At 44.5% G+C, this 23,888-nt stretch overlaps 1 protein-coding gene across 2 annotated transcripts in view; it reads left to right on the plus strand.

Annotated features, from left to right (window-relative positions):
• The first annotated feature begins 1,977 nt into the window (after nucleotides 1-1,977).
• Nucleotides 1,978-23,888, plus strand: part of prkar1b (protein kinase, cAMP-dependent, regulatory, type I, beta) — a 54,775-nt gene continuing 32,864 nt past the window's right edge. Inside the window, exons 1-4 of one of the 2 annotated variants that reach the window (XM_066689251.1) lie at nucleotides 1,978-2,155; nucleotides 3,079-3,308; nucleotides 18,312-18,482; nucleotides 22,599-22,690. In XM_066689251.1, coding sequence (XP_066545348.1) covers nucleotides 3,138-3,308; nucleotides 18,312-18,482; nucleotides 22,599-22,690 — 434 coding nt within the window. In that variant the 5' untranslated portion in view covers nucleotides 1,978-2,155; nucleotides 3,079-3,137. Of the gene's footprint in view, nucleotides 2,156-3,078; nucleotides 3,309-16,750; nucleotides 17,016-18,311; nucleotides 18,483-22,598; nucleotides 22,691-23,888 lie in introns of those variants that run through there. The other variant, XM_066689252.1, reaches the window with a different exon arrangement.

Consider the following 23,888-nt stretch of genomic DNA (forward strand, 5'->3'; position numbering starts at 1 on the left):
AAATGCGCGCAGCTTTATTGACACTCCTCTCCGGGCCGCAGCGCTTGCAGGGCTTAAAGGAGGTGCATATCGCCCAGGCGACTGTTTGTATGTTTTGGCAACTCCATTGTGTTGAGCTTGACTACAGCACAGTGCGTAACTTCACATACTTTAAATTGTAGTTATCATTGCTATTATTATTTACTAATGCAACATCCACACCAGCAACTATTACTACTGTAATAATAAAAAGCGTGCTAAAGCAGATTTAGCTTTCTACACTTCTGCTTCACACATATTATTAAAATAATGCCACAGGGAAATTCAATCATATTATTATTAATTTGTGTAGTAATACCATCATAGTTTTAGACGTTATAATATAATACTAATACTATAATAATAGTGTACATTATAATAAAGTCTACAGTTTATTAAAGTACAATACCAATTACAGTACAGTGTATCACAATGTATCACCACACTTATATTATGTCAAAAACACTTTAAATTGTAGTGTGCTGTAATAATCTCAAAGATCACTTTTTAATCTTGCATGACATTGTTTGGTCCCATAAGACATTAGGCTGCATGCCATTTGTTTTGGTTGTATATAACACTTTTTATCTGTATTGTATCACACTCTGTCTGAAATTTCCTTATGGGCTCATATTTGCAAATTAAAGGGTTGTATTGAGTGAACTTGGAGAGAAGCTGCTTATTGTATTGGTCTTTCCAGCTGAGTGATGCAGTAACTTTTAATTGGGTGTTGAAAACAACAGCCTACAGGATATAAATATAAATTATCCTTCATATTAGCCATTTCCTGTCCTGTTCCAATTTCACTGTTTCGCTGTTTTGTATGTCACTGTTTCTGACATATGTATATACTGACGTATATCATGGACAGTAACATGCCAGTTTTTATATAACTGCTTCAAGCTTGCTCTTAAATCTAGTGAGAGCCTGTTGGGATATATGCCCATGTGACCTTGCTTTGGGTGAGCCGGGGTCTCTCCAGTGTTGGATCATGCTTTCAGAGTTGCTCTTTTCCTGGGGGTGTCGAGAGGACAGAAGGCTCCTTGGCCCGGCTTTCCACTTCACACCGCAGTGCTGGAAGACTTCCACCCTGCTCAGGTGGTGGTGCAGTGTAGCCATGATGCGCCATTCGCACATCCTGGAACTAGTCTGCCTTTTTGGAGCGAAGGCACATTTTTATGATTAAGTTACATTGTGGAGCTTGTGTCTTACAATCTATCTACCTATTTTTGTGTGTCTGTCTATGTTATTCAAGACGCAGTTCCTTTAATATAACTGTGTACTGTATTATATTCCTCTAAAATCTGGGGTCATTCCTTTAGTATTTAAATTTATCCGGTGCCACAGTATTATTTTGTAAATTGGCAGCCCCAATTGAACGCAGAATTTAAGAAAACAAAACCTTGTCTATAAATGTATTGATATTGTTTAATGTTTACGGGCATTTTTCACCCCCCCACGTGTCTAAATACAGAAAATGATGACTCTGCTGCTGAAGGACTCAAGTTGTCCTTATCCCTTTGTATTTCCCTGGCAGCTATTTTCTATTGCCTATATTTTTGTATATTTTCTTACACAAGCAAGTTTGGGAAATAGTTCTCATCCCTCCAAGTGGCACAGGGGAACAAGAGACGGGGTGTGTTTTGCAAGGGATAATCCAGTCCAGTTGCACTAGACACATGCACCTGTCTAACAATAGTATGACAAGCAAGCCCACTAGGATGTAAATATCCCGTGCACACACTTCGGATTGCACAGGCCTGCAAACCCCAGCAGGATGGAAAGATGTCTGCTTCGCCTGTGCACTGTCACAATGAATGAGCACACTGTTTGAGAAATGTGGGTGGTTTACAGCAGCGTGTGACGCACGGCGTGCAGGCTGATCAATAACACAAACCACACTGCACAGTCCAATACAAATAAATCCCCCTCCCTTCCGTGCACGAACAGGTAACTTCGCAAACCCCCCCCAAGACGAGCATCTCTCGCAGGATCTGCTGCCTGAAGACGCGGCTGTGCGCTCGCAATAAACGAGGCTGGCTGACGTCACCGAGAGCAACGCGCAGCGACCCGGGAGAGACAGCGGCGGCAGCAGCAGCAGCGGCGGCATCTGAGAGCAGCATCTCCGGGAACAACGGTAAGACTGTCACCGTGAGACGGAGCCCCCTGGACGGCAAGGCATAGCAGGGTTTCAGGCGGCCGGGTCACAAAACAGACAGAAAAACACGACGTCTTCCCCTGGATGCGCATAGCATGACATACCTAGCGCCGGTGGCCTGGCAGACGGAGGAGATGCCCGGTGCCTCGGCAGCATCCGCCACCGCACACCGGCCACCATCGCCCCGCAGCACTGCAGCTGTCTGCCGTGCTCTTATTAGGAGGGCTATTATGGTGTAAAGTAGTATTTGTTGTATTGGTGGGAGTCCAGCGTTTGGATGAATTCAGTGTTGAATAATTGCAACGCATGTGCGATGTCCGTGATGTGTATACAGGCGTGTGGTGTTTATTATTGTCATTTGCATCGTAACACACCGGGAATGTGGTGTTTTGTTCATCTGCACGGGAGGTATCAAGGATGCAGTGAAGGTGGACATATTTAGCGCCACAGATGCCATGTTGATTTAAGAGCCTACTACTTAGTATAGCATATAGTTGTGTGTATATATAACTCAGACAAACCCAGATCTGCGCATCCACCATACACACATAAATAAGGCTGGTGTCCACATTGACTGTGCGTTTGTGTATTAGGATGCTGTTTGATAACATTGTCAGTGTTATGACACTGCTTGAATACAGAAGTATGAACTGTGTCAGGTTAAGTCAATGTATTTGTTTGCAGGAGGGGGGTTGATAATGCGGTTTGAAACTTAATTTGAATGAACAGCAAATCAAAACGAAGACATGCATGTGCTGTAGACAGCTTCTCAACAGAACCTGTTCAGATGGGACTTTGGAGAAAACAACAGCATCATTCAGAACTCAAACACACAATGCAGACATTAATTGTTCAACCACCCTGGTGTTCAAACTGAGTTTTTTTGCTGCTTTCTTTGGCAGGCCCCTCAGCATACTACGACAGAGGTCCATTTTTTTTTTTTGCCTGCTGAAGAGATAAGATGGCTTCCTCCTCCAACGTAGAAGAAGACGAGAGTCTGAAAGGATGTGAACTTTTCGTGCAGAAGCACAACATCCAGCAGATCCTGAAAGAGTGCATTGTGAACCTCTGCATAGCCAAGCCTGACCGGCCCATGAAATTCCTCAGAGATCACTTCGAGAAACTGGAAAAGGTTTGTGACCCTGTGGTTTATATACAAACGTGTGTGTGTGTGTGTGTGTGTGTGTACCTAATGTGCCTACACATGTTGAGTCATTTCTAAATCCGAGGTACTATATGTATACAAGTAGGTTTATAACAGAAGTACACATATGTGTACTTAATGTATACAAGGGTGAAATTAGGATTGCAATGTTTTGATTGTTTGCATTTGCTTTGTGGATAGAGATAGAGTAAATTAAGTAAGTTATTACTCTAGATAGTAAGATTATTATGACAAAAATAAATGCTCATGGACACCTGGTTGCACTTTAGTTTAGATATAGTCTTGAACACTAGTTACTGTGGTACTTTGGCATATAGTATAGCCTGTAAGCATCTTCTGTGGAAGTTCATAGTGCCAGGCAGAAGAAAACATGATGTGGACTGGACTGATGGTATCAGATGCAAATCCTGTGTCACTGGCAGTGAGAACAATGAATTCAGCTCCATCACTGCGGACCATTGAAAGCCCAGGGAGATCAGAAGTGTGCGAGCGTATCTCTGCTGAAGTGGACTCCCTGGCAGCTGCTCTCCTTCCTCTGGGGGCCGACAGGAGCGAGTCTTTCAACCAATATTCAATAAATATTTGATGGGCGCGTGTAACAGATCTTGTACTTCAATGGCCTTCTGGTGGAATTTTTAATGCATCCGCTGGGTCTTATGAAATGAAACGGCACTTACTTTGAAATATCGCTAATTAACATAACGTATAACAATTAATTTGTCTCACTCCGATGGCAGATATTAAATGGTGCCGACACATCGCTCTATTACGTTGTTGTCTTTCTGTCTTGTAAGTGAAATCTAAGAAACCGGTCCATGTCAACACATGTTTTGTGTTCTTCTTTGTGTGTTTTGAGTGATTCTCTGATTCTCCTGCTGGTATTAGTGTTTCCCATGATGCTTCTGGAGAGAACGATCAAAGCTGGCTCTGAGGTAGTGGACAGGAGGGGCAAAACAGTACGACCACGTTCACTGACATGAAAACTTGCCAACCTTTTCTAAAGAAAACATGGGCATGTGCTGGCTGCACTCTTTGTCTTTCAGTCGCCTGTCAGACCTGTCACTGTGCCAAGGAAGGCAACCTGTAGTTGAATAGTTTTGTTTTTCAACTTTAAAATCCCCCCAAACACAAAACCAGACTAAAACTGTTTCACTTAGAGAGGACAATAGGCCTCGTCAGTCCACATGAGGGGAGTTAGACTCCATTGCCGTGTCTTGGGATACCACACATTTTGGGGTCTCCTCCAGACTTCAGTTCGATTTAAGTTCTCCGCTCTGAATGTGTGACCTTTGATACATTTATCTATCCCAAATGGTTTCAAATGTTGGGCTCAGTTATTCTAAGACCTGTACTGTACAAGAGCGAGTTAAATAGACGGTATGTTTAAAGACGTTGTGTAGCTTGAGCTGTAATATAATGAGTGTTTTGTAACCCATACATTTAATTGCAGTCTGTTTCATTTTTAATATGGATACAATGACCGTCTTATCCCTGAGCCTGAGATATGATAGTATAGGCTCTGTTGTGCAGTTATTACTGATGCATAACATACTTTATCACTGATCTCAGAAAGTACAAATGTGGGGGCTAGGGAATCTGAATGGGACCTTTATTAATGGTGGAGGATAATCAACAGGGAAAGAGAAATGAAAGAATATACTGAAATGATAGTGTTATTGAGTGATACATTTAATAAAATTAACATTGTAACAGTGTGTTCAAATAAACTGTAATTATCAAGGTTGAAAGCTGTAGAGAGCAAGGTTAAAAAATAAAATACAATTATTCTCTTTGCGGTGTCATAAATTAAACATGGCATGGTATTGTCACTGAGCGATTAGGACAACTGCGTTATGTGGTTATATGAATATTTTTTCTTCTCTGATTTTTTCAGCTGGTTAGAAACCTTTTGTTGAGTTTTGTGTGTGATTGTTGTTTGGATGCTGTACGTATGTAGAAGTGGCTCTAGCTGAGGGAGGGTGATTGTATTGATTTACTTTGTGTAATGGATTTTTCTAGGACAATTTCTGTTTAAGAAAAGTTTTTTCCTGTGTCTTTTGGCCTAATCTATAATGTCAGGTACTTATTATCAGAATAATTTCCTGCATTCAATGTTTTTTTTTGGGGGGTGGTTTCTGTTGATGATGCAAAATGGAAGGGTTATGGAGACCAAAATGCAGACACAACCACAAGTACAAGAGAGACACTTTTGCTGTGCTTTGCTGTGTTCGCGGTGCTGTGCAGGGCTCTCGGCAGGATGAGAAATGCAATAACACATTGTATGGATCACTGTGCGTTGAATGAACAGATGTAGAAATGAAACCATTGCATATGAGGTATTACTCACTGCTTCGTGACATCTTCCAGCAGCCCAAATATAGCTCTTGGAGTTACAGTTCAGCTAAATCTCTATAGCACAATTCAGTTTAGATGAGGGTGACACTAAATTAGTCCGAGACGATGTCTGTTGAAATGCAGACCATACAGAGTCTGATTGGTGTTTGAGCACATCGTGGGCCGTGATTTGTTGGGAAAGTGTAATAGCTGCATATGGTTTGCTTGCTTGATGACAGGATTAAAAGTAGATGAATTATTCATGGCCCATCCTTGCATCTTTGCAGAGACGGGAAGATTAAAAACAATCGCCTCACAACTTGCAAGAAACCGAGTAGGTGAGATCAGTGGGGCACATTTAATTGTTTTGAGGGAAAAGTATTAACTCTGGTGTGTTATGTCACCATTCACTCACATTTCTGTTCCTTTGCATTGCCTAAAATACATATCTTGCAGTTTCTGTCTGTCTCTTCTATGGATTAACTGAATAGTGCACTCTCTTCTGAGGTCTTGAAAGCAGTGTTTGGAACTTCTCAGCCCAGGGTAGGCTGTGGCTGTGGTGCTGCCATCGATAAGACAGAGGAAGGAATTTGCCCTCTGCTTGCCTCGCGTTTCCCTGTGACAGCACAGCGGCTCCCTCTGCACAGCAGCACAGAGCAGCAGAGCTTTGCACACAGACACTGTGCTGTACTGTACTGGGCAGGGCTGGGAAAGGTGTCTGTGCAAAGTGTGTTCTTGATAGTAGCAAGGAAGCATCTGGGCTTGGCTTGCTATCAGCCTGTAAATCATGAAATTCATGTCAATGCTATGCAACAGGACAGTTTTCTCGTTTCCCAAACAGGAAAACAGTCCTGTCCTGTATTTTGCAACCGCCCTGAACACATCGAATAAAATCCAGGCTCCTGGGAATGTGTAGGCCTGAGTCTTCCTCTTGGTTATCATCTCTGTTTCTGAGATGGCTGTAAAAGACAATATTAAGGCCCTCTCCTTGCCCTGCGTTTGACAAGTAACAAGCCACAGATTATGTGCGCAAATGCAATTTAGCTGGGTCAGCTGCACTGTGTCAAGCCAGTCTGATATCCAGATCTGATGATGCCTGCTTTCTGATTATAGCCCCATAATCCCGTATCTTTGGCGCTCAAAGGGAATTAACATGAGACGACGAGATTCAATGGCCGAATGAAACATTTCCCCTCTCTGTCATTGTTCTCAATGGGAGAATTGCATTAAAGTGCAGCACAGTTTTCCTTCTTCAGTGGGGAGTCTCGAGAGGTGTGCAGGATTATGGCGGTGATGGTGATCGAGATGGAAGGAGGGATTATCGTCAATCCAGATCCATAAATATCTATTCGGAGGATCAGCAATAATTTATGCTTTGCCCTGGTATATCTTTAAAATATTCATATATAGCTGCAACGATGCCAGAAATATACTCTGATACTGTGTTAAAGATACAATTTAAAGAATAGTCAATAAACACTGCAATTAGGAAAATAAGATATGTTTTCTTTTAATGTTAGTTGAGTGCGGTAAAATGAATCCTCATTATCATCAGTTGTTTAGCAGACACACTGGTACACAAGATTCTAGACTAGGGTGAATGACGGGGGATCGCAAGTATGGCGTACATGTACTGTTTTTCAGAGGTGGGTCTTGTTTTCAGTAGTTTATCAGTCATATGGGATGTGGTCTCTCCCCTGCCCTGTTCCCCCCCAGGTGCAGAGGCCACACTGTCTCCGGGCACCACAGCGGGTCCTCAGGCTGTGGTTTAATGAGATTTTTACACTGTTTTGCGATAGGCTTGTGTACGACAGTTCTGTTCTGTCGATGCACGGTTCTGCCGAGCATACTTACCATGAAGATACATCTCTGTTATCGGTCCAGACCCGCGATGACACAGAATTGCGATTAATAACCAGTTGCAGCACTGTTGTTAGGGTGTTTTTTTCTCTCGAGCAACATACGCAGTAGGCAAGCGTGGAGAAGTGGATGAGGAACAGTTAGTGATCGTTTAGCAAATATTCTGCTCCGTAATTGTGAAATTTATTTATTTATTATTCTCAAAAAAGTGCAGGGGCCCTGGGACCGACGAAACTTTGAAGTTGTAGTTCTGTTCCATTCGGATTCTGCTGCATAACAGACACACTGATCCACTAAGACACTTTTCAATGAACCAATGCCAGCCATTTTCAGGACAAGAAAATGACAGCGAGACAACAAACCATTCTGTTAGTATGTAAATATATGCACTCCTTTTCAAAGTAAAAACTGCTCATATACAATATATCAATATCAATATGGGTTTAACTCCTTGCAGGAATACGTGGATTTGATGTACTGATTCATATCCCCTTTCATATTTGCTTACATCTATCATACAGTCCTTGTCCTGTCCATAGGTCACAGGTCACAGTTCAGGCAGGTCAGCATTGATATTTTAGGAACGGCAGGGCCTATATACAGTTGTTTAATCAAATTGATCAACTTACATGTTTTCCTGTTAGCTGCCCTTATAATTTGTGTTTACCAGTGCTTTATTTGGTGTTCTGCACTCCTTTTAATTGAAGCTGCTTAATGAGGTTTAATTTAAGCATATCCAAAACAGATAGACCCCGAAATACTGTTGCTCTTCAGATTCCTGAATCTTCTGCAAATGCATGATGGGTAGTTTATCTCCCTCTATGGAAATAAGGTGCGCCATTTGGAAATGAAGGAATTAATTAAAAGAAACAACAGTCAGTTTTGGAGGATCCAGGTTTCTTCTGCCGCTCCATAGCCTTGGGGATGTTTGTATGAGTTAATCTACAAGTCAGCTGCAGCAGATTGCTTTCGACACTTCCAGGCGAGAATTTAATGAGGTCCCAGTTGGATTGAAGGAGCCGGCTCTGTGATAGAGGGCTGGTGAGGGAGGAGGGCAGAATCGAGGGGTCTGTGCATTGAAGTCCACAAAGGACCGTCTGATTGAGTCGCGCTGCAGAAGAAGGGTGATCTACAGCGACAACACGTCCCCATTCAACGACTCAAGGCCTTGAGCAGGAAACGTAGGCCTGTAAATAGCTTGTGCTACCTTGTGTGCAGTGCTTTTCTCACCGCTGGCTGGTTGGCGTGTTTTTTCTCTTTCTTTTTTTTCCTTTTTAACTTGCCGTTCTCGCTGATCTCAAGCAGTAACCTAGGAGACAAGGCATGACGTGCAAGCATTAGTACCGTACGCAAGAGATTCACTGGCCTTTTTCTTTTTTTCTCTGTTCTTTGTATAATTCACGAGTTTATGCTGAGCTGTTCATTGCCGATTCTATGTAATCCTTTTTGAAAATGATCATACCTGACCTCAGAGCTTTGCGTACCCTCTGAAAATGCACAATTAACTTGTTTTCGGCATACAGAGTTGTTGTTACTGATTTATAGATTGGTCTTCATGCTCTTTTTCAAGTAAGAACACTTTACTGTATAATTTATGACTCAGACTGGGATGCAGTCGATGAAAAGACTAGTAAGAAAGAGGCAGCCGTGTGAGAACTAATGTTCCGGTGGTTATGAGGATGGTAACACAATAACTGCAGAGGACGGATGTGTCTACTGTGACGATCACAACAAAGATCATAGGGGCTGCAACGATAGCAGGAGGCAACAGGAAGCAGAAACAAACTGATGGTGTCGGTGGCTGAAACTAAATGAGCTGAAGCCAGATAAGTGGAACTTTGATGTAGGTCCCCAAATCTGATGGCACTGTATTCTGTGTCATATTTGTATAGACATATTTAATCTGAGTTTTTATGCAAAAGCTCTGTTTTACTTTCCCCTGAACTGTAAGTACAGCTGTGGGTTGACTTTGGGGGGGGTACTGAGTCACATTTCCTTGAGACGGGACCCCCAATTTGAAGCGAATCGCCGTCCCCTTGTTATGTGTGCTATATGAAAGCAAACAACGTGAAACAAATAATTGTCGATGTTCTGCTGCTGCCTTAATTAAATGAATGTGGAGTGTTAATGCAATTAATTTTCAAACACGTAAAAGGGTTTTAAAATGTTTATGGGTGAGTTCATTCATTTACCATACAATTATTTTTAAGATGATTTTCTTCTTTGTAATTAACCGAGGTATGACATTCTTTCAGAAGTTCCATACGTCAAAACCGCCAACAAATGAAGTCTCGGGCTTGATCTGTCTTATGACCCGCCTGATTAAGTGTAATCACATGCAGATGACTCTGGTGTCTGTTCCCATAGATCTCTGGAGTATTCAAAAAGTAAAAAATAAATAAATACTGAACACTGTGTAAACTCGTGGATCCCTTTGGGTTTGGACTCTTGTCAGCTCTGTCAGTAGCCAGATGTGACACAATCTCCACATATTAGTTTCATGTTTAATTTCCTATTCATTTGTTTGCGGCTGCGGCTGCCTCAGAGACCCTGATGTGGACAGTGTATATTGTGGTGCATATTCAATATCTGCAGCTGGGCCTAAAGATCAGCCCACACACCCTGCCACTGGGGAGACCCTTTTATGTGTTAGCAAGTGTGTTTACAAAGCCCGACCATCTGGGACTCCAGTATCTTTGTGAACTTGAAAGCAATTAATAAGGGGGTTGGATTTTGTGGAAACTGTGGAGCTAGGCCCATCTTAACCCAATTACAGTAACTTTGGAGCACCGTAATCGCTCTGCCTCCTGCGGTCCTCTTTCCTCGCTGCTGCCTTGGGCTAATAACGCGGTGACTAGCAGCAGACTCATCCAGGCCATTCGTATTCAGTGCACATCCCAGTTAGCAGAATCTGCCTGGCCCTCTTATCTTAATTAAGTTTTGCAGAGAACCACAAGTTCAGACCGAACACCTTGACTGATAACAAATTGGGTTGTCAGGTATGTGCTGTTGATTTATTTTACTTAATGATATGTACAAATACAGGTAAATCAATATATGTGTTGAAATTCTGCTGAAATATAGTCAAGGGCAGTAGACTTGGGCAGATAAGGAGAGGCAATTACTCTGTCTAAAAATGACTTATTTACTTTGGATCGGCGATCGTGACTGTAAATACAGCATTACGTAATGTTTAATGTTATGGAATTAAACTCCTTCCTGCGAAGTGGCTCTTCTTACTGAGGTTAATTCAATTAATCATGGTTGAGGTGCTAGTGAGTTTATCTGTTTGTTTGGAGTAGAACTGAGAAATAAATAAAGGCCAGAATCGGACTGGATATTTCACTGTTGCACGTAGGTATAAGACCTTGTTTTTGGCAACCACAGTTTTATAGGAGAGACTGGTTGTTGCGTGTCCTGACAGCCCCATAGAGGACTGATGAGTCTTAATGAAATCTGAACTTTGCTAACAGTGTCTTGAGATAAAACATATTTGCAATTTTTCCGCAGGGTCAACAAGAGTTGAGGAGCCCTTGTGGTGAAAATGTGCGTTGCGGCTTCGGGCCTGATGGCCGTGCATCCACAAGAAAGAGCTGCGTTCCTTCAGAGCATTTCTCATAAAAACACAGCTGTGTTCCCTGCACATGCACTCGGCACATGCAGCTCGCTGAGTGTCACCCCCGTGCCGGTCTGTCAGTGCTTCTCTGCAGGTGCTGAGGTTAGTGCATGCTCAGCGCCCCGCTGCTGCTCATGAGTGATTTAGACTTGTGGAAACAGCCCAGACATATGGCTTTTCTGAATCGCTGCCTTGAAAGAGGGTGGAAATCAAAGAGCAGACCGCGGGCTCGTGGAAATTATCCGGGGTTAAAAAATCACTGCGTGTCGCCTCCTGAAGGATTGCGCCTCATGGGATTTTTACACTCGTTTTCCAGTCTGAAGGCCAACGCAGTGGCTTTCGGCTTGCATGTGTGCAGGAGCGGGGGTGTCCTCGAGGCTGCAGTCTGTGTGATGTCACAGGGTGCTCTGTGCTGCCTCAGCTGCTGAACACATGGTCCGGCGGCCTCACGCGGTCCCCAGTCCGCCTAGCTGTGGCCCCAGAGGACCTGCTCTCCAGTGCCTCAGTAGCGACTCTGGCTCTGCGGGTGGTGTGGGCCGTTTCTTCTGCATCAATTCGCGGGCCTCTGCGAAGCCGATACCAGCCGGCCCCGGTGTTCATTACGGACCGCACACAAATTACCTCACCATTTAGTTAACATTCATAACAAAGGGGTTTTCATTGTATCAGGGACACAACAATGACATGTTATCTGCTCTCTGCCGTTCCGCCACCCATTTCACTGATTAAATCCCATTTCTGTAAACTGTGAGATCGCATGCAGGTGTTTCAGTGCTTAGATTACAGGTGTATTGACTTACACAAAATTGTAATGAGGTGGATTAGGGTTTATTAAGTTATCTTAGTTGAGATAATCACAGGATATCTGATACTGCGTTTAACAATACACAGGCTGTTTAACCTTATGTTCTTAACTTTGAAAGGAAGCAGCAGAATGCTCTTGTGTGTGGTTCGGTCTGTGTGTGTGTGTGTGTGTGTGTTTTTTTAATCATACAGACTGAAGTAGTGTTTTTGCTGAAAGCAAACATCTCGTAGTGTAATGTGTAAGAGAAGCATATCAACAGAAGGAAGAGATCGAGCTCATGTGCCATACGGTGTCATCTTGCTATTTAATTAGATAAGACAGACATGTAGGTGACTGCTCTATGAATAATGTTTGTTCTTATTCGCAACATGCTGCATTTCAATGATTTTTCTTGTGTATGTTATTTTGTTTGAGGGGGGCTGTTTGGTTTCTGCTTAGCTGTTTAAGGACTGTACAGCTCTGTATTGTTGGGGCAGTGTGTCCCTGTTCCTGAGCTCCTGGCGTCCGTTTCCTGATTGATCACTGATCTCCCTGCGGTCTCCGAGCCCCACACAGCTGCCGATGATTTATGAAATTAATTACTGCGTTGTAGTTTCCAGTTTCCTTCACTGTGATTCCCGGCCCAACAAGTGACTTGGCAGGGGAATTGCATATTTCATCGCATCGCCAGCACTCTCGATGCCACAATCCTCCGCTCGCGATCCCACAACACAAACAAGCAGCCGTCTATGTTGCCCTCTTTCGTTTGAAGGGCAGGCTGCGGCCGCAAAAACTGGAGCTCTTTCTAATTTTCTGAAAGATTAAACTAGAGCGCGGGCCCCCCTCTCTTTTGAAGTTCCTCATATGGATTCCAGTTGGACCCACATTATGGTTTACCATCAACAGCTAGTAATTAAGTCGCAGATTGCAGTGCTGAGGATACAAGGCAAAAAGTGCTAGATTGGGGATTATGCAGTAGCCAACGGGAAGGTGGAGAGTGCTTCCTCAGAGGTAAACGTGTTCATGAAAGCAGTATCTGAAAATCATCAATGTGAGCTACATTACCGAGTCTGTGCCGGGGGTTTCAGGTGCGAGACAATAGCTGCGGTTGTGAAGCCATGTGTGGTGTTGAGAGGAATGTCGGTGCAGAACTGCGCTGATGGCAGAGGGGCAATAAAGTTGTCAGTGAACGAGGTACAGTGGGGTTTGGTGGCCATGGCCCAGAGGTTTTCCTCTTCACGGTGACCGGGGTGGAGGTATCGGCCGCAGCTGTGATCTTGAATCATGGGCGTATTCGTCTGATGAACCGGTGCGCGTGAAACTCTCTTCCTCTTCTATGAAAGTTTTCCCCAAATTACTTCTGAGGGAACGTGACCTTGCAGGTGCAATGAGGACCCAAGCAACACTTTCTCCACTCTATGATCTAGTATCTGAGGAGTTTGGTGTTATGTGGTTATAGGCCTGTCGAATCACTGCAGCCGCCCATAAAAATATATATATTTCCTGGTTGTTATCCTCATGGAGAACGTGTGTATACAGTACATCGAGGGCAGTGTATAATGGTCCATTGAAATCGGTAATCTCTTTCCAACCATTATGGAGGAATGCACCATAAAATTGCATTGCCCTGGCAGCTTTTCTCTGACATAGCAGTGGGATCAAGTGAATTGTTCTGCACGGTTGGTATTCTGCCTGTGGTTATTGAAGTGAGTGACAGAAACACCCAGGAGACATGCGTTTCAAAGCAATCCCCCCGTAAGGAAGAGCGCATTGTGTCAAGGACATGTTGGGGCATGAAGCGGGGCTTTTGGTGGTGCTGCGCAGGGAGTCAGGCCACCGCTGTCCTGACCTGGCTTTGCATGCATCTCTCCGTCGACCTGAACCGAAGTGACAAGGGGTGGATGTGGCTGAAAGCATGGTGGTCTTCCCTCTTGCTCTTTTTTCTCTCTCTCTTTCTGTTGTGATTTCGGAGGTGCTGTATCAGTGAATCTAGAGTGGTTCAGAGGGGACATTACCATCAATATTTTAACAAGGCTGTCTTGCTCAAGGTGTGGCAGACTCGGTGGGTGGCTTCACACGTCTCCTGGGCCCTGAGCACAATACACACAGTGGCATTTCTCAGCCCGGCCGGGCCGATGATTTACAGCCCTGTGATTTACAGAAATTCAAGCAAATAAAAATATCCTGTCTTGTTTTTAGTTGTTTTTGTTTCAGTTTCACGTGGAAACAATAGCACCACTGCGCACTTGTCCTGTGTTTTGTCTACTGAATGTTGTCTCCTCTGCTAACGAGGGGAGGCTGGGACCAGCCCTCAGCAATTTGTACTGTTTCTTTGACGACTTATCTGCACTTGTTCTTCTCTGTGAGGAAAACCCAACAGGGAGAAAAGAAAACAACTTTGGGCGCTCCTTGTCGTTTGCAGAGTGCTCTTGTGCTCCTGACGGTACATCACGCCAGTGAGCGTTGCCTCATTGTTTCCATTGTTTTTTGGCAAGAAAGCTTTTGATGCTGGTGCAACATACCATCTCAGATATTTTCAGGAAATGCTACAGATGTGTCGTTTTAGTAGCACACAGGATTATTTTGAAAATGCAATCTGTGTCGGTCCAAATGTCACAAAGCGATAATTGGAGGTTAAAAAAATTATTTGTAATTTGATAGTTTGTTTTCTTATAAAAACTTCTTGAATCCTTCTCAGCAAAATCAGTTATAACTACTAATGATCCCTTATGCTGACAATGAGTGACTTACTGTACAGAAGGCTTATAGCCTTAGTGGAAAATGATGAGAAGTCAAGGTCAAGAGTTTTGATCAGGTTTCTTATTATATACTGCCTCGCCAGTAGGCAAAGATTCGCTGTCAGAGCTGCTCCAAGGCAGAAGGACATGCAATATGAATCTATGCAGTTTGTGTGGTAATTGGCTGCTCGTGCTGATGAGCAGAGAGAAATGTTCATCCGGTCGGTGTGATCTTTAGTAGTGCTTTAGAGGATGTGGGTGGATAGAGGTGGTGAATTTCTGTGTTCAAAAATCCAAATGCAGAAATTGCTAATAGTGCTGCCACTAGGGGAAACAGTTTTGCCAGTATGTTTATTAAAGAAACGTCTGCTTGTTTCCTTCCAAGGTCAAGGTTATGGTCTTAGCCTCAGTTATTTACTGTGTTCCTATGCTTGGCTGTGATATAACAGTTAAACGACAGTGCATCTCTCACCAGATCTAAAACGGGAGAGAGCCATCTTGTGTACCTCAAGAAAAGGAGGCCAGATATGAGTTGCTGAACATTTTTTTTGTTTATTGAGAGAAATGTAGCTTTTCCCCTGTAGAGACCAGGGTCCCAGGCATGATGTGTACAGTGCTCTCTTAGTTTCTTCTGCTGAATATCAACCAGCACCACAGGGGTGGCACCAACACGATTCGGCAGCTCGAGGTGTAAACGATTTATTGGCTTTGTAGGATGCAATGCACTCCAGTCCTCTTAATGGGGGGTCCCCTTGTGGCGGGACAGGTGATGAATACAAGTCGAAGAGTGGCGCTAAACAAGCTGTATCTGTCCTGTGAGTAACCGAAGGACCAGATTTCCTGTCCTCTTCTGCCAGTTTTATCAAGCATTCAAAAATAAATAAATGAAGAAGCGCCGATCAGCTGGAGGGCAGTTGTTTTTTTATCTTCTAAAACAAGATTTTTGTCTGGAGATTTCATTGCGTCTTCTCATGACCATCCCCTTTCTCATTTCGCATCGTCTCCCTTGAAATCCTTGCCCAGAGACATCAGATATGCTCTCGCTCTCTCTCTCTTTCTCCTCGAAGCTCAAATTAAACCATTCTTTATGCACTCGGGCTGTTATTGTGCCTTTGCTTTCTACAGGCTGCTAGATAATGCTTGTTAGTTTGTTTTTTCAGTTTCTCTGTTTGAACTCTGGAGTCGTCAGTGGTGAAGATGCGATTTAGGGGCAAGCAGTGAATTCTGACATCTGAGAAAAATAGAATAAATAGACAACAAAAAAAACCATCTGTCCTGCAGGCCTCCACACACCCCCATCCATCTCCAGAGTGACGCAGTACAGTACAGTACAGTACAAGAGAAATACCAAGGGAGAAAGTTGCTTTGTGATCTTGTGAGGAGACACTGTTGCCTCGGGGAGCTGAATATCTTGGCACGTCGGTGTAACTGCTTGTGACGTCCGAGTGTGCAGCTGCATGAAGCGCACACATAATCAGCCCGCTGTCTCATTAGGTGACATTTAATTCCTCATTACTATGAATGCGACCGATTGCTGATTCCTGAACAAGGTCTCGTCAGATTCCATCGGTCGTGTGAAGCAGAAGTGGGGGGTGGGGGATGGGGCATCTCTCCATCTCCAGTGTGCCACGCCGGGGAGGTGGCAGGCGTTGTGCGGCAGCGCCTGGGTGTGCTGTTGTCGCTCTGCATCAGTCTCCCCCCGCCCCCAGTCTGTGCTGCTGGGGCTGGAGCCACCGAGCCGCGCTTCATGTTCTGGGAGAGACGGGGAGATGCTCTGTTGTCATGACAACTGGCGAGCAGTGAGGTGTTTACCCGGGAGAGAGGGCTGCGCTGGGGCTGCGCTGGGGCTGCACTGGGGCTGCGCTGGGGCTGCGCTGGGGCTGCGCAGTGGGTGCTGGGTGGCGATCGGTGGTGGGGGGGGAGGTGAATAGAGCGTGCAGAGTTTTTCCTTTTTTGTGCTCGTGCACGCTCTTGCAGGATCAGCTGGCGCCGTGGTGTGTTGTGTCAGTGTTGCCGTTTTGTGAGGACTGCAGTCGTCTCCCTCTCTCACCCCCCCACCTCTCTTCCCATCCACTCTCTCTCTCTCTCTCTCTCTCTCTCTCTCTCTCTCTCACACGCACGCACACGCGCACAGACACACACACACATTCAACGCCATGCTGGATGGCTTCTCGCGGGCTGGATGCTTCAGCAGGGATTCCTTAGCTCAGTAATGGCAGGTGTGTCTCGGCCACGTCCCCCTGCCTGTGTGTAACAGAGCGACGGGGCAGTGCTGGCCTCCTGCTGTCGGATCACAAGAGCTGCGTAACGCCGAGACCTGGGCAGGACTACCGAATGGCATGGTAAATACCGACAGAGCCTTATCTCAGCTCTCCTTTAGTGGAGGGCGATATAATTGATGGAATGAGAAGAGCTATAGTCATGATATTATTATTATTATTATTAGGAGGATAGATTACTTGCAGTTACCATTTTATTTTTCTTGCTGTTCTCTCTTTTGTATTCTTCTTTATTGTGTGTCCTGTCCTTGGATACCTTTGTAAGAAGGATGTGTGTGTGTGTGTGTGTGTGTGTGTGTGTGTGTGTGTGTATATGTTTCAGCTGAGTTGTCGAGTAAGAGAAAATTAAATTGCAGGAAGTGGTGTTTTGATAGGCTCTTTCATGTGTTTGTGTAGATAGTGTGCCGAGCGTGTGTTACAGTGGTTTGTTGTTGAATGTCTGTGTTATGCTAAGCAGTAGTAAGTCATTCGCTGCCTTTGTTTTGGCTGCTCTGTTTTAAATTCTGCATCTATTTTAGACCCGTCACTCGGCCTCGAGGGGAAACGACAAACGGTTTCTTTTGGAGGGAAAACAATGGGATGGATAACTGAATTGGCGAACATTAGGCTCTCTGGATATTCAGTGTCAGGCTAATTCAGATGCCTGTTTGTAATGGATTTCACCGCAGCGCGAGGGGGGATATAACATAGCAGTCCGAAATGGTTTTATTTTCCCAAAACTGTGGCCGGATTTGCAGTTGGTAGCCAGCGAGGTTCAGCTGCAGCCGTTATCTGCTTCCTGTTTACGTACTGATTGACGTCCAAGAGGGAAATGTGTGAAACTGCCAGAATGTGTGACTTTGTGGGACCTTCTGTAGTACGAGTCTGTGCGTGTTGTGTGTGTGTGTGTGTGTGTGTGTGTGTGTGTGCCTTCCATGCTTCGGCCAATCAGCTGTGTGCTAGAGAAGGTGGAGCCAGGAAGATGCTCCCTGCAAGGTGGGACACAATGTCAGGACAGCGCCTGAAGCTTCATATCTATAGCGTCTAAAATCATGTAGACACAATATTATGAGCGAAATATCAATGTAATAATCCCCATCTGTCATATGATGAGTTTATGCAGCGGTTTATCAGAACTTTGCCCGAGGTTATGCAATTAATTTGATTGCATGTTGTTGTTTTTTTGTTTTAATGGATGCAGGTGCTGTGGTAATTAAAGCGGCTTAATCCCGGGCACGTGCGTGGGTTCGGAGGCTTTTATTTCGCATCAGACTCTGTGCACAACAATGAACGGAGCAGCTGGGACACGAATGCCATATTAAAGCCGTCCTTGGAAGTCAGTCAACCTTTTTGTTTTGTGTCTTTCTCTCGCTCCTGTAGGAAGAATGCAAACAAATCTTGGCCCGTCAGAAGTCCAACTCCCAGTCGGACTCTCACGACGATGAGATCTCTCCCCCGCCTCCCAACCCAGTGGTGAAGGCCCGGCGCCGGAGGGGGGGGGTGAGCGCCGAGGTCTACACCGAGGAAGACGCCGTGTCCTACGTCAGGAAGGTGAGTGGATCCCGTCGAGAGGGTGACAAGACCAATGGAGTCCCATGTCCATGATGGGGTGGGGTTTAGGATAGCTACAATCCTAGGGGTCTAAAGGCCTGCTGGGATATAAATGTCTTTCTCAGTCGTGTGACCTGGAGAAGCTCCTGCATTGGTCCATGTAAAACACCAATCAATTAAATGAAGGAACTGTGTGTTTCTCATTGAATTAAATCCTGAACAGCCTGGAAGAACCAGAGCGGGCCTGCCTTGACTCAGAAAAGTGGGACATGCGAGAGAGAGAGACCCCTCATTGTGTCCGCCAGTGCTGAAATTGTTAACTTGTTATCTCTGTATGAGATTAGTCTGATTTCCTGCATCAAGTCGGGCATATCTGATCACTCAAGTCTTATCCAGTCCTTCTATTAAACTGCCTGGTGGGGACATGGACCCCCAGAGATTTATTATCTCCTATAACAGTCTGCCATCCTGTAGGAGTTTTGGTTTTTCTCTCCTCTGTGCCTTATAATTAATAAGACAAGCTTGTTTTGTTTACATCAATGTGTGAAGTGTGGCAACTCTGCGAAAGGCGCTGTACCAAATAAGGAATGATTATCCACTTTAAGAAATCTGCCCCCTGATCCTCATATCAGAGCCCATTACCTCCTGGTCCAGTTGTCCAGCACCCTGTTCTGCTCAGACTGGTGTGGTAATTTAGGTTCTCGTTCTTTTTGTACTTCAAATTGACTCTTTTTTTTTTTTATGAACATAAATATGTTCCTGCTTTATTCATTTTAAGTAATTATCTCTCTATGTGTGGATCTGCATCGTCAGCTGTTCTCGGTCTACGCCTGAAATATATTATGTCCCACATCAGTGTTCAATGTGTGGAATTATTGGCATTATTATTGATCGATGCTGTGACTCATAGAGACCGTCCTGCAACAGTTCTCCTTCACACTTATGTAAGCAAAATTCGATTGGTGCTCCACGGAAGGGCAAAGCTTACAGACACACACAGAAAACCATCGCTTCAAAACGCTTCTTCCAGATGCATAAGGACTCTTGACATGAGGAGCCACTTCATCGGCGAGGCCAGGTTTTCCATCTGCAGAAGAGAAAAAGGAAAGACTGTCCATGATTCACACTCACTGAACACCTTGTCTTCGGGGCTGTTCTTCATATTAAGACGTCACTGGCCTGTTGAACTGTAACTCGTGAGTGTGTAGTTCCTCATCGTTGTTCCTTATGAGACTTTGTTTCTTTTTTAAGAGCTGCTTCAAATAAATGCAACGTTTTACAGCTCCTTTTTATACTCCTTTTTTCCGTCCTTGTGCTTCTGCCACCCAGGCGTCCCTGTGGTCACCAGGCCCGTCTGAGTGAGTGCTCGAGGCCTGCAGGGGGAGCCGAGTGATCCTCTGCCAGGCTCACAGCTGGCACCGCGGGCCTTGAGCTCAAACATGGGTTTCTCCTTCTGATCGAGGCCACTGGTCCCTTCAGCCAGAAGACATACCCTTAGGGGCTGGCATTACTTTCTGAACCAGAATATAAATATATTTATATGTGTTTAAAACTAGGTTTGGATAAGATTCGCTCCTCTCTTCTTGCTTTGCCCGTGGCAAACTCATTTTTTTTCATTTTGACCCCTCTTGGTGTGGATTAAAGAGACACAATCTTATACGCAATAACATTTCTATTAAGTAAATGTGAAAATGGCTTTATCCTCAAGGACAAACCCATTGATTTTCCTGTCATCTGATACTCTTTTAAGTTTGCCGAAATTGAAGTCCACTTGTATTAAACTTGCTAAAAGCAGATGGATAACAGGCTTACATCTAAACGCCAGCACTTTACATTTGCCGCGGAGGAGCCACAAAGCAGCCCAGCACAGAGACCGGGCCCCTGAATAACTGTGCCGTATTGATGCGAGTTAAAGTGACTGCTTCAGCTTGCATTACAGTAATCACTGGGCACTGGACATGGCAGCGCTTCCCTGCCTCTGCTCCGAGCCCTGCCGTTTCACCGTGTCAGGCCCAGCCGGTTTTAATCAGATCATGTCTGATATTCCACTGTGAAATGTCTTTCAGTTCCCATGTCAGAGTTGACTTAGCAACAGATACAACATGTAATTTCCAGCACACAGCTGGCGGAGTGACAGAGTAATTTTGTCTCTGCTTCATGGCAAGTTTGAACTTGACCATTATTCGCCGCCTCTTATTGGATTCCACGTTTTAGGCTAATTATTCTGCTGCACAGAGAATGCTGCTTTATTCTCCACAGAAGGCAGGCAGCACGCAGCATTGGAAATAGGTTTAAAGTTCAATTACTTTCCCATGCGTTTCAGAGTTTCAGCATCTCAGAAAGGCTGGAAGATGGGCAAAATCTCTGAAAATGCATTTGTGTCCAAAGGGTATATCTTTGTGCTTGCTGCATGGAGATATCAGGGTTTATTGATTCCAGGGTTTGGCAGAATAAGGTCAGGCCTGGCTCTGTGGCCCTTCGTTAATTGACGTGTTGGCATGGTGAATTTATCAGCCCTCTCTCTCTGACACGATTCTGTCAGGTTGGAAATATGTAAAGCAACTTGCAAACGAATTATTATGCCGACGCACGTTTCTTCAGTTGACTGCCACCTTGATTTGGGGATGACTCACGGGGGCCAGGCACGTTCAAGACCAGGAGATGTGATGCCATCAAGCCGAAGGTGCCAGAATCCACTGGGGTGCATAAGGGATACATGGATAGTGACTCATTTGGCTTCATTACATCACCACGGTAAATATGGAGACGTATTCTGAAGTCTGTAATCAGCTGAACGGAGCAGTAAGAAGCAAAGTGGAAATACACAGCACAGGATTTGTATAGTCTAGAATACAGTCTGGCTCACGAGGAATAGAAGAACCAGGAAATACAAGATTACACAGTTACACAGTTAAAAGTTATTGCTAGAGAAGGGTGAGAAGATTGGCCGAGAACGAGAAGTGTTGCTCGAGATTAAATGTGTCAGTGAGCATCTCCGTTAGGTCTCAGATGAGTCGGGTTTAAATACATCCCCAGGACTGTTTCCTCAGGTATAGCTGAACCTGTCAATGGTTTGTGACTAATGACTAATGACTAATGATGGAACAGTATGGAAGACACAAACTGCACAGATTTTGCGGTGAAGTTTTTACTACTGACTTGGCCTGTAATTTTCATACTTTTTCACATTATTTCATCCATCTCTCTCAAAAATAAGAGTTTTTTTTAGGGCTTTTTTGGTCTGTGGTAATTTACTTAACTGCCTAATTATCAATCAAGTGAAAAGTCTCATTCCATTTCCCTTGGTTTCAAAGAAGCTACATCAAAGCCAGCTCCGGGTTATGTAACACTCCCGGGACGGTCCAGAAGCCAGTCTCGGCAGAGGCGCGGGACCGCTGTGGGGGGGTGGGGGGTGGTTCACGTTCACATCCCTTGTCTGGGAGAAGAATTATTCCTGTGGATTTTCAGAAACCTCACATCGTTTTGGCAATTACCGTTCCTCTAAGTAAACAGCCTAATTGCAGATGATGGTCTGAAATTGATGTTGGTATTGAAACGCATGAATTTTTCATTTTGCGTGGTCGTCTTCATGGTAAACCATCTGGCACAGGCCCTTAATTAAAGCCTGCCTTGTTTGCCGGTGCCAAGTGACATTTTTCCACATCCTACTCACTCTTGTTATTTAATACCATATGTAGAACATTTGCACCGGTTTACTGGACAAATGCTGCCTGAGAACCCCGTGACAGCAGCGCAGATTTTATGATTCATTGCTTGTGTTCTGCTAATATACCTGTTTGACACGCACAACACAAAAGTGGTTTACAGATGATCCAACTGGCCGCTGTTGTGCAGTCTGTAAAGCTTTTAAGAGACAGTTTTCAGGACAGAGGTGGAAAGTGTACGTCTCACGTCATCCACAATGAGGCCTTGCTTTCTGACTTGATGGAGTGGATTCCGGACGAGGCCGTGCGTTACTTGTACTCTTCCTAAATTAATAAAACATCATTCATTTCTGAGAACCGAAATGCACCACAACGACACTTTTACAATACAGTTTCGTGGCAGTGATTCACTTTCTTCTTCTGATTATTTCTGCTCCTGCTTGTCTTACAGGTAATACCAAAGGACTACAAAACGATGACAGCTCTGGCCAAGGCCATCTCCAAGAACGTGCTCTTTGCCCACCTTGATGACAACGAGAGAAGGTACGACCCTTTAAATGTATGGAGTGTTTATCTCTGTTAGTTTGGTACCACCCCTCTTCTCCCTTCCCTGTTGTGTTGGGCCGTGTGACTTCAGCAGATTACTGGAAAGTGGAGGCCTAGTCACAGACTCTCTGGATACCACTGCACTCAAATGCACTGCACCTCAGATATGACCTGTGAGGGAAGAGCATTGCCTTTCTCGCATTATGTTGCAGAACGTGTTTGTAGGTTGGAACAGTTATCATCTGCGGCTAAACTCCATAACTAATACCCTCGTAATATTTCACTGCCTAACAGCCGTGGCTTGTGGGAAACCTCAAGGTGGCACTGACTGCAGTGGGATGTTTTTATCGGTGAAGAGAATGGCATGATGTGGAACAGACACCGATTAAACCGGGATTATTTTGGGATCTGTTCAGAATGATGTTGCATCTCATTGAAAAACAAAAAACCTTCATACTCACTGTTTTGACAGTTTGTTCCACACAGTGAGATACTTCTGTGAGGATAATTCAGATGTAGAATGATTGGACACAAGTAATATTTGTTTAATGTATCTTTTGGTTTTGTTAGAAATACATATATGTTTCTCGCTGCACCCTCCACAGATTAATAACAAGATTGAGGTTCTGTTAAAACCAAAGCCATGTTTCTCCTCTATTCCTCTTAAAAATCAATCTTCGGGGTGGAAGAAGATGCCACCGTATTTAAATATAATTTGTTACAAACGCTGTTGACCTGGAATGAATGTGCTGAGACACTGCAGTGTTTGGAACTTGTGTTCAGGCTGAATTTCAAGGTTCATACAAGTGCTCTCAACCCAGACACTCGGAGAGCGGCGCAGGGGGTCGGCCTCGCTCTACTATTTATGGCACGCATTAGTAGCACCAAGTGGTATCCCATGTCAATTGTAGCCAGCATTGGAGCTCCTGACCCAGGACATTGTCTCCCTGTAATGATTACAGATGACACGAACCCAAACAGCACTTATTGTCTCGTCTGGCTGATTGATTGCGGTCCGCCACAGATGTGCTCCTACAGCCCCTTTCAGGAGGAACGAGCTAAAAGATAAAACAGATAGGGAGGACTTAAATGGGCCTAATGACTAGGGGTCATGGCTGCTGCTGTGGGCGGGAGGGTGAGATTCACCAGAGGAGCAAGGTGGGCCGATAGTGCTGTTAGTGCAAAACACAACATA

The sequence above is a fragment of the Amia ocellicauda genome, chromosome 17, assembly GCF_036373705.1.
Source record: "Amia ocellicauda isolate fAmiCal2 chromosome 17, fAmiCal2.hap1, whole genome shotgun sequence".
NCBI lineage: Eukaryota > Metazoa > Chordata > Actinopteri > Amiiformes > Amiidae > Amia > Amia ocellicauda.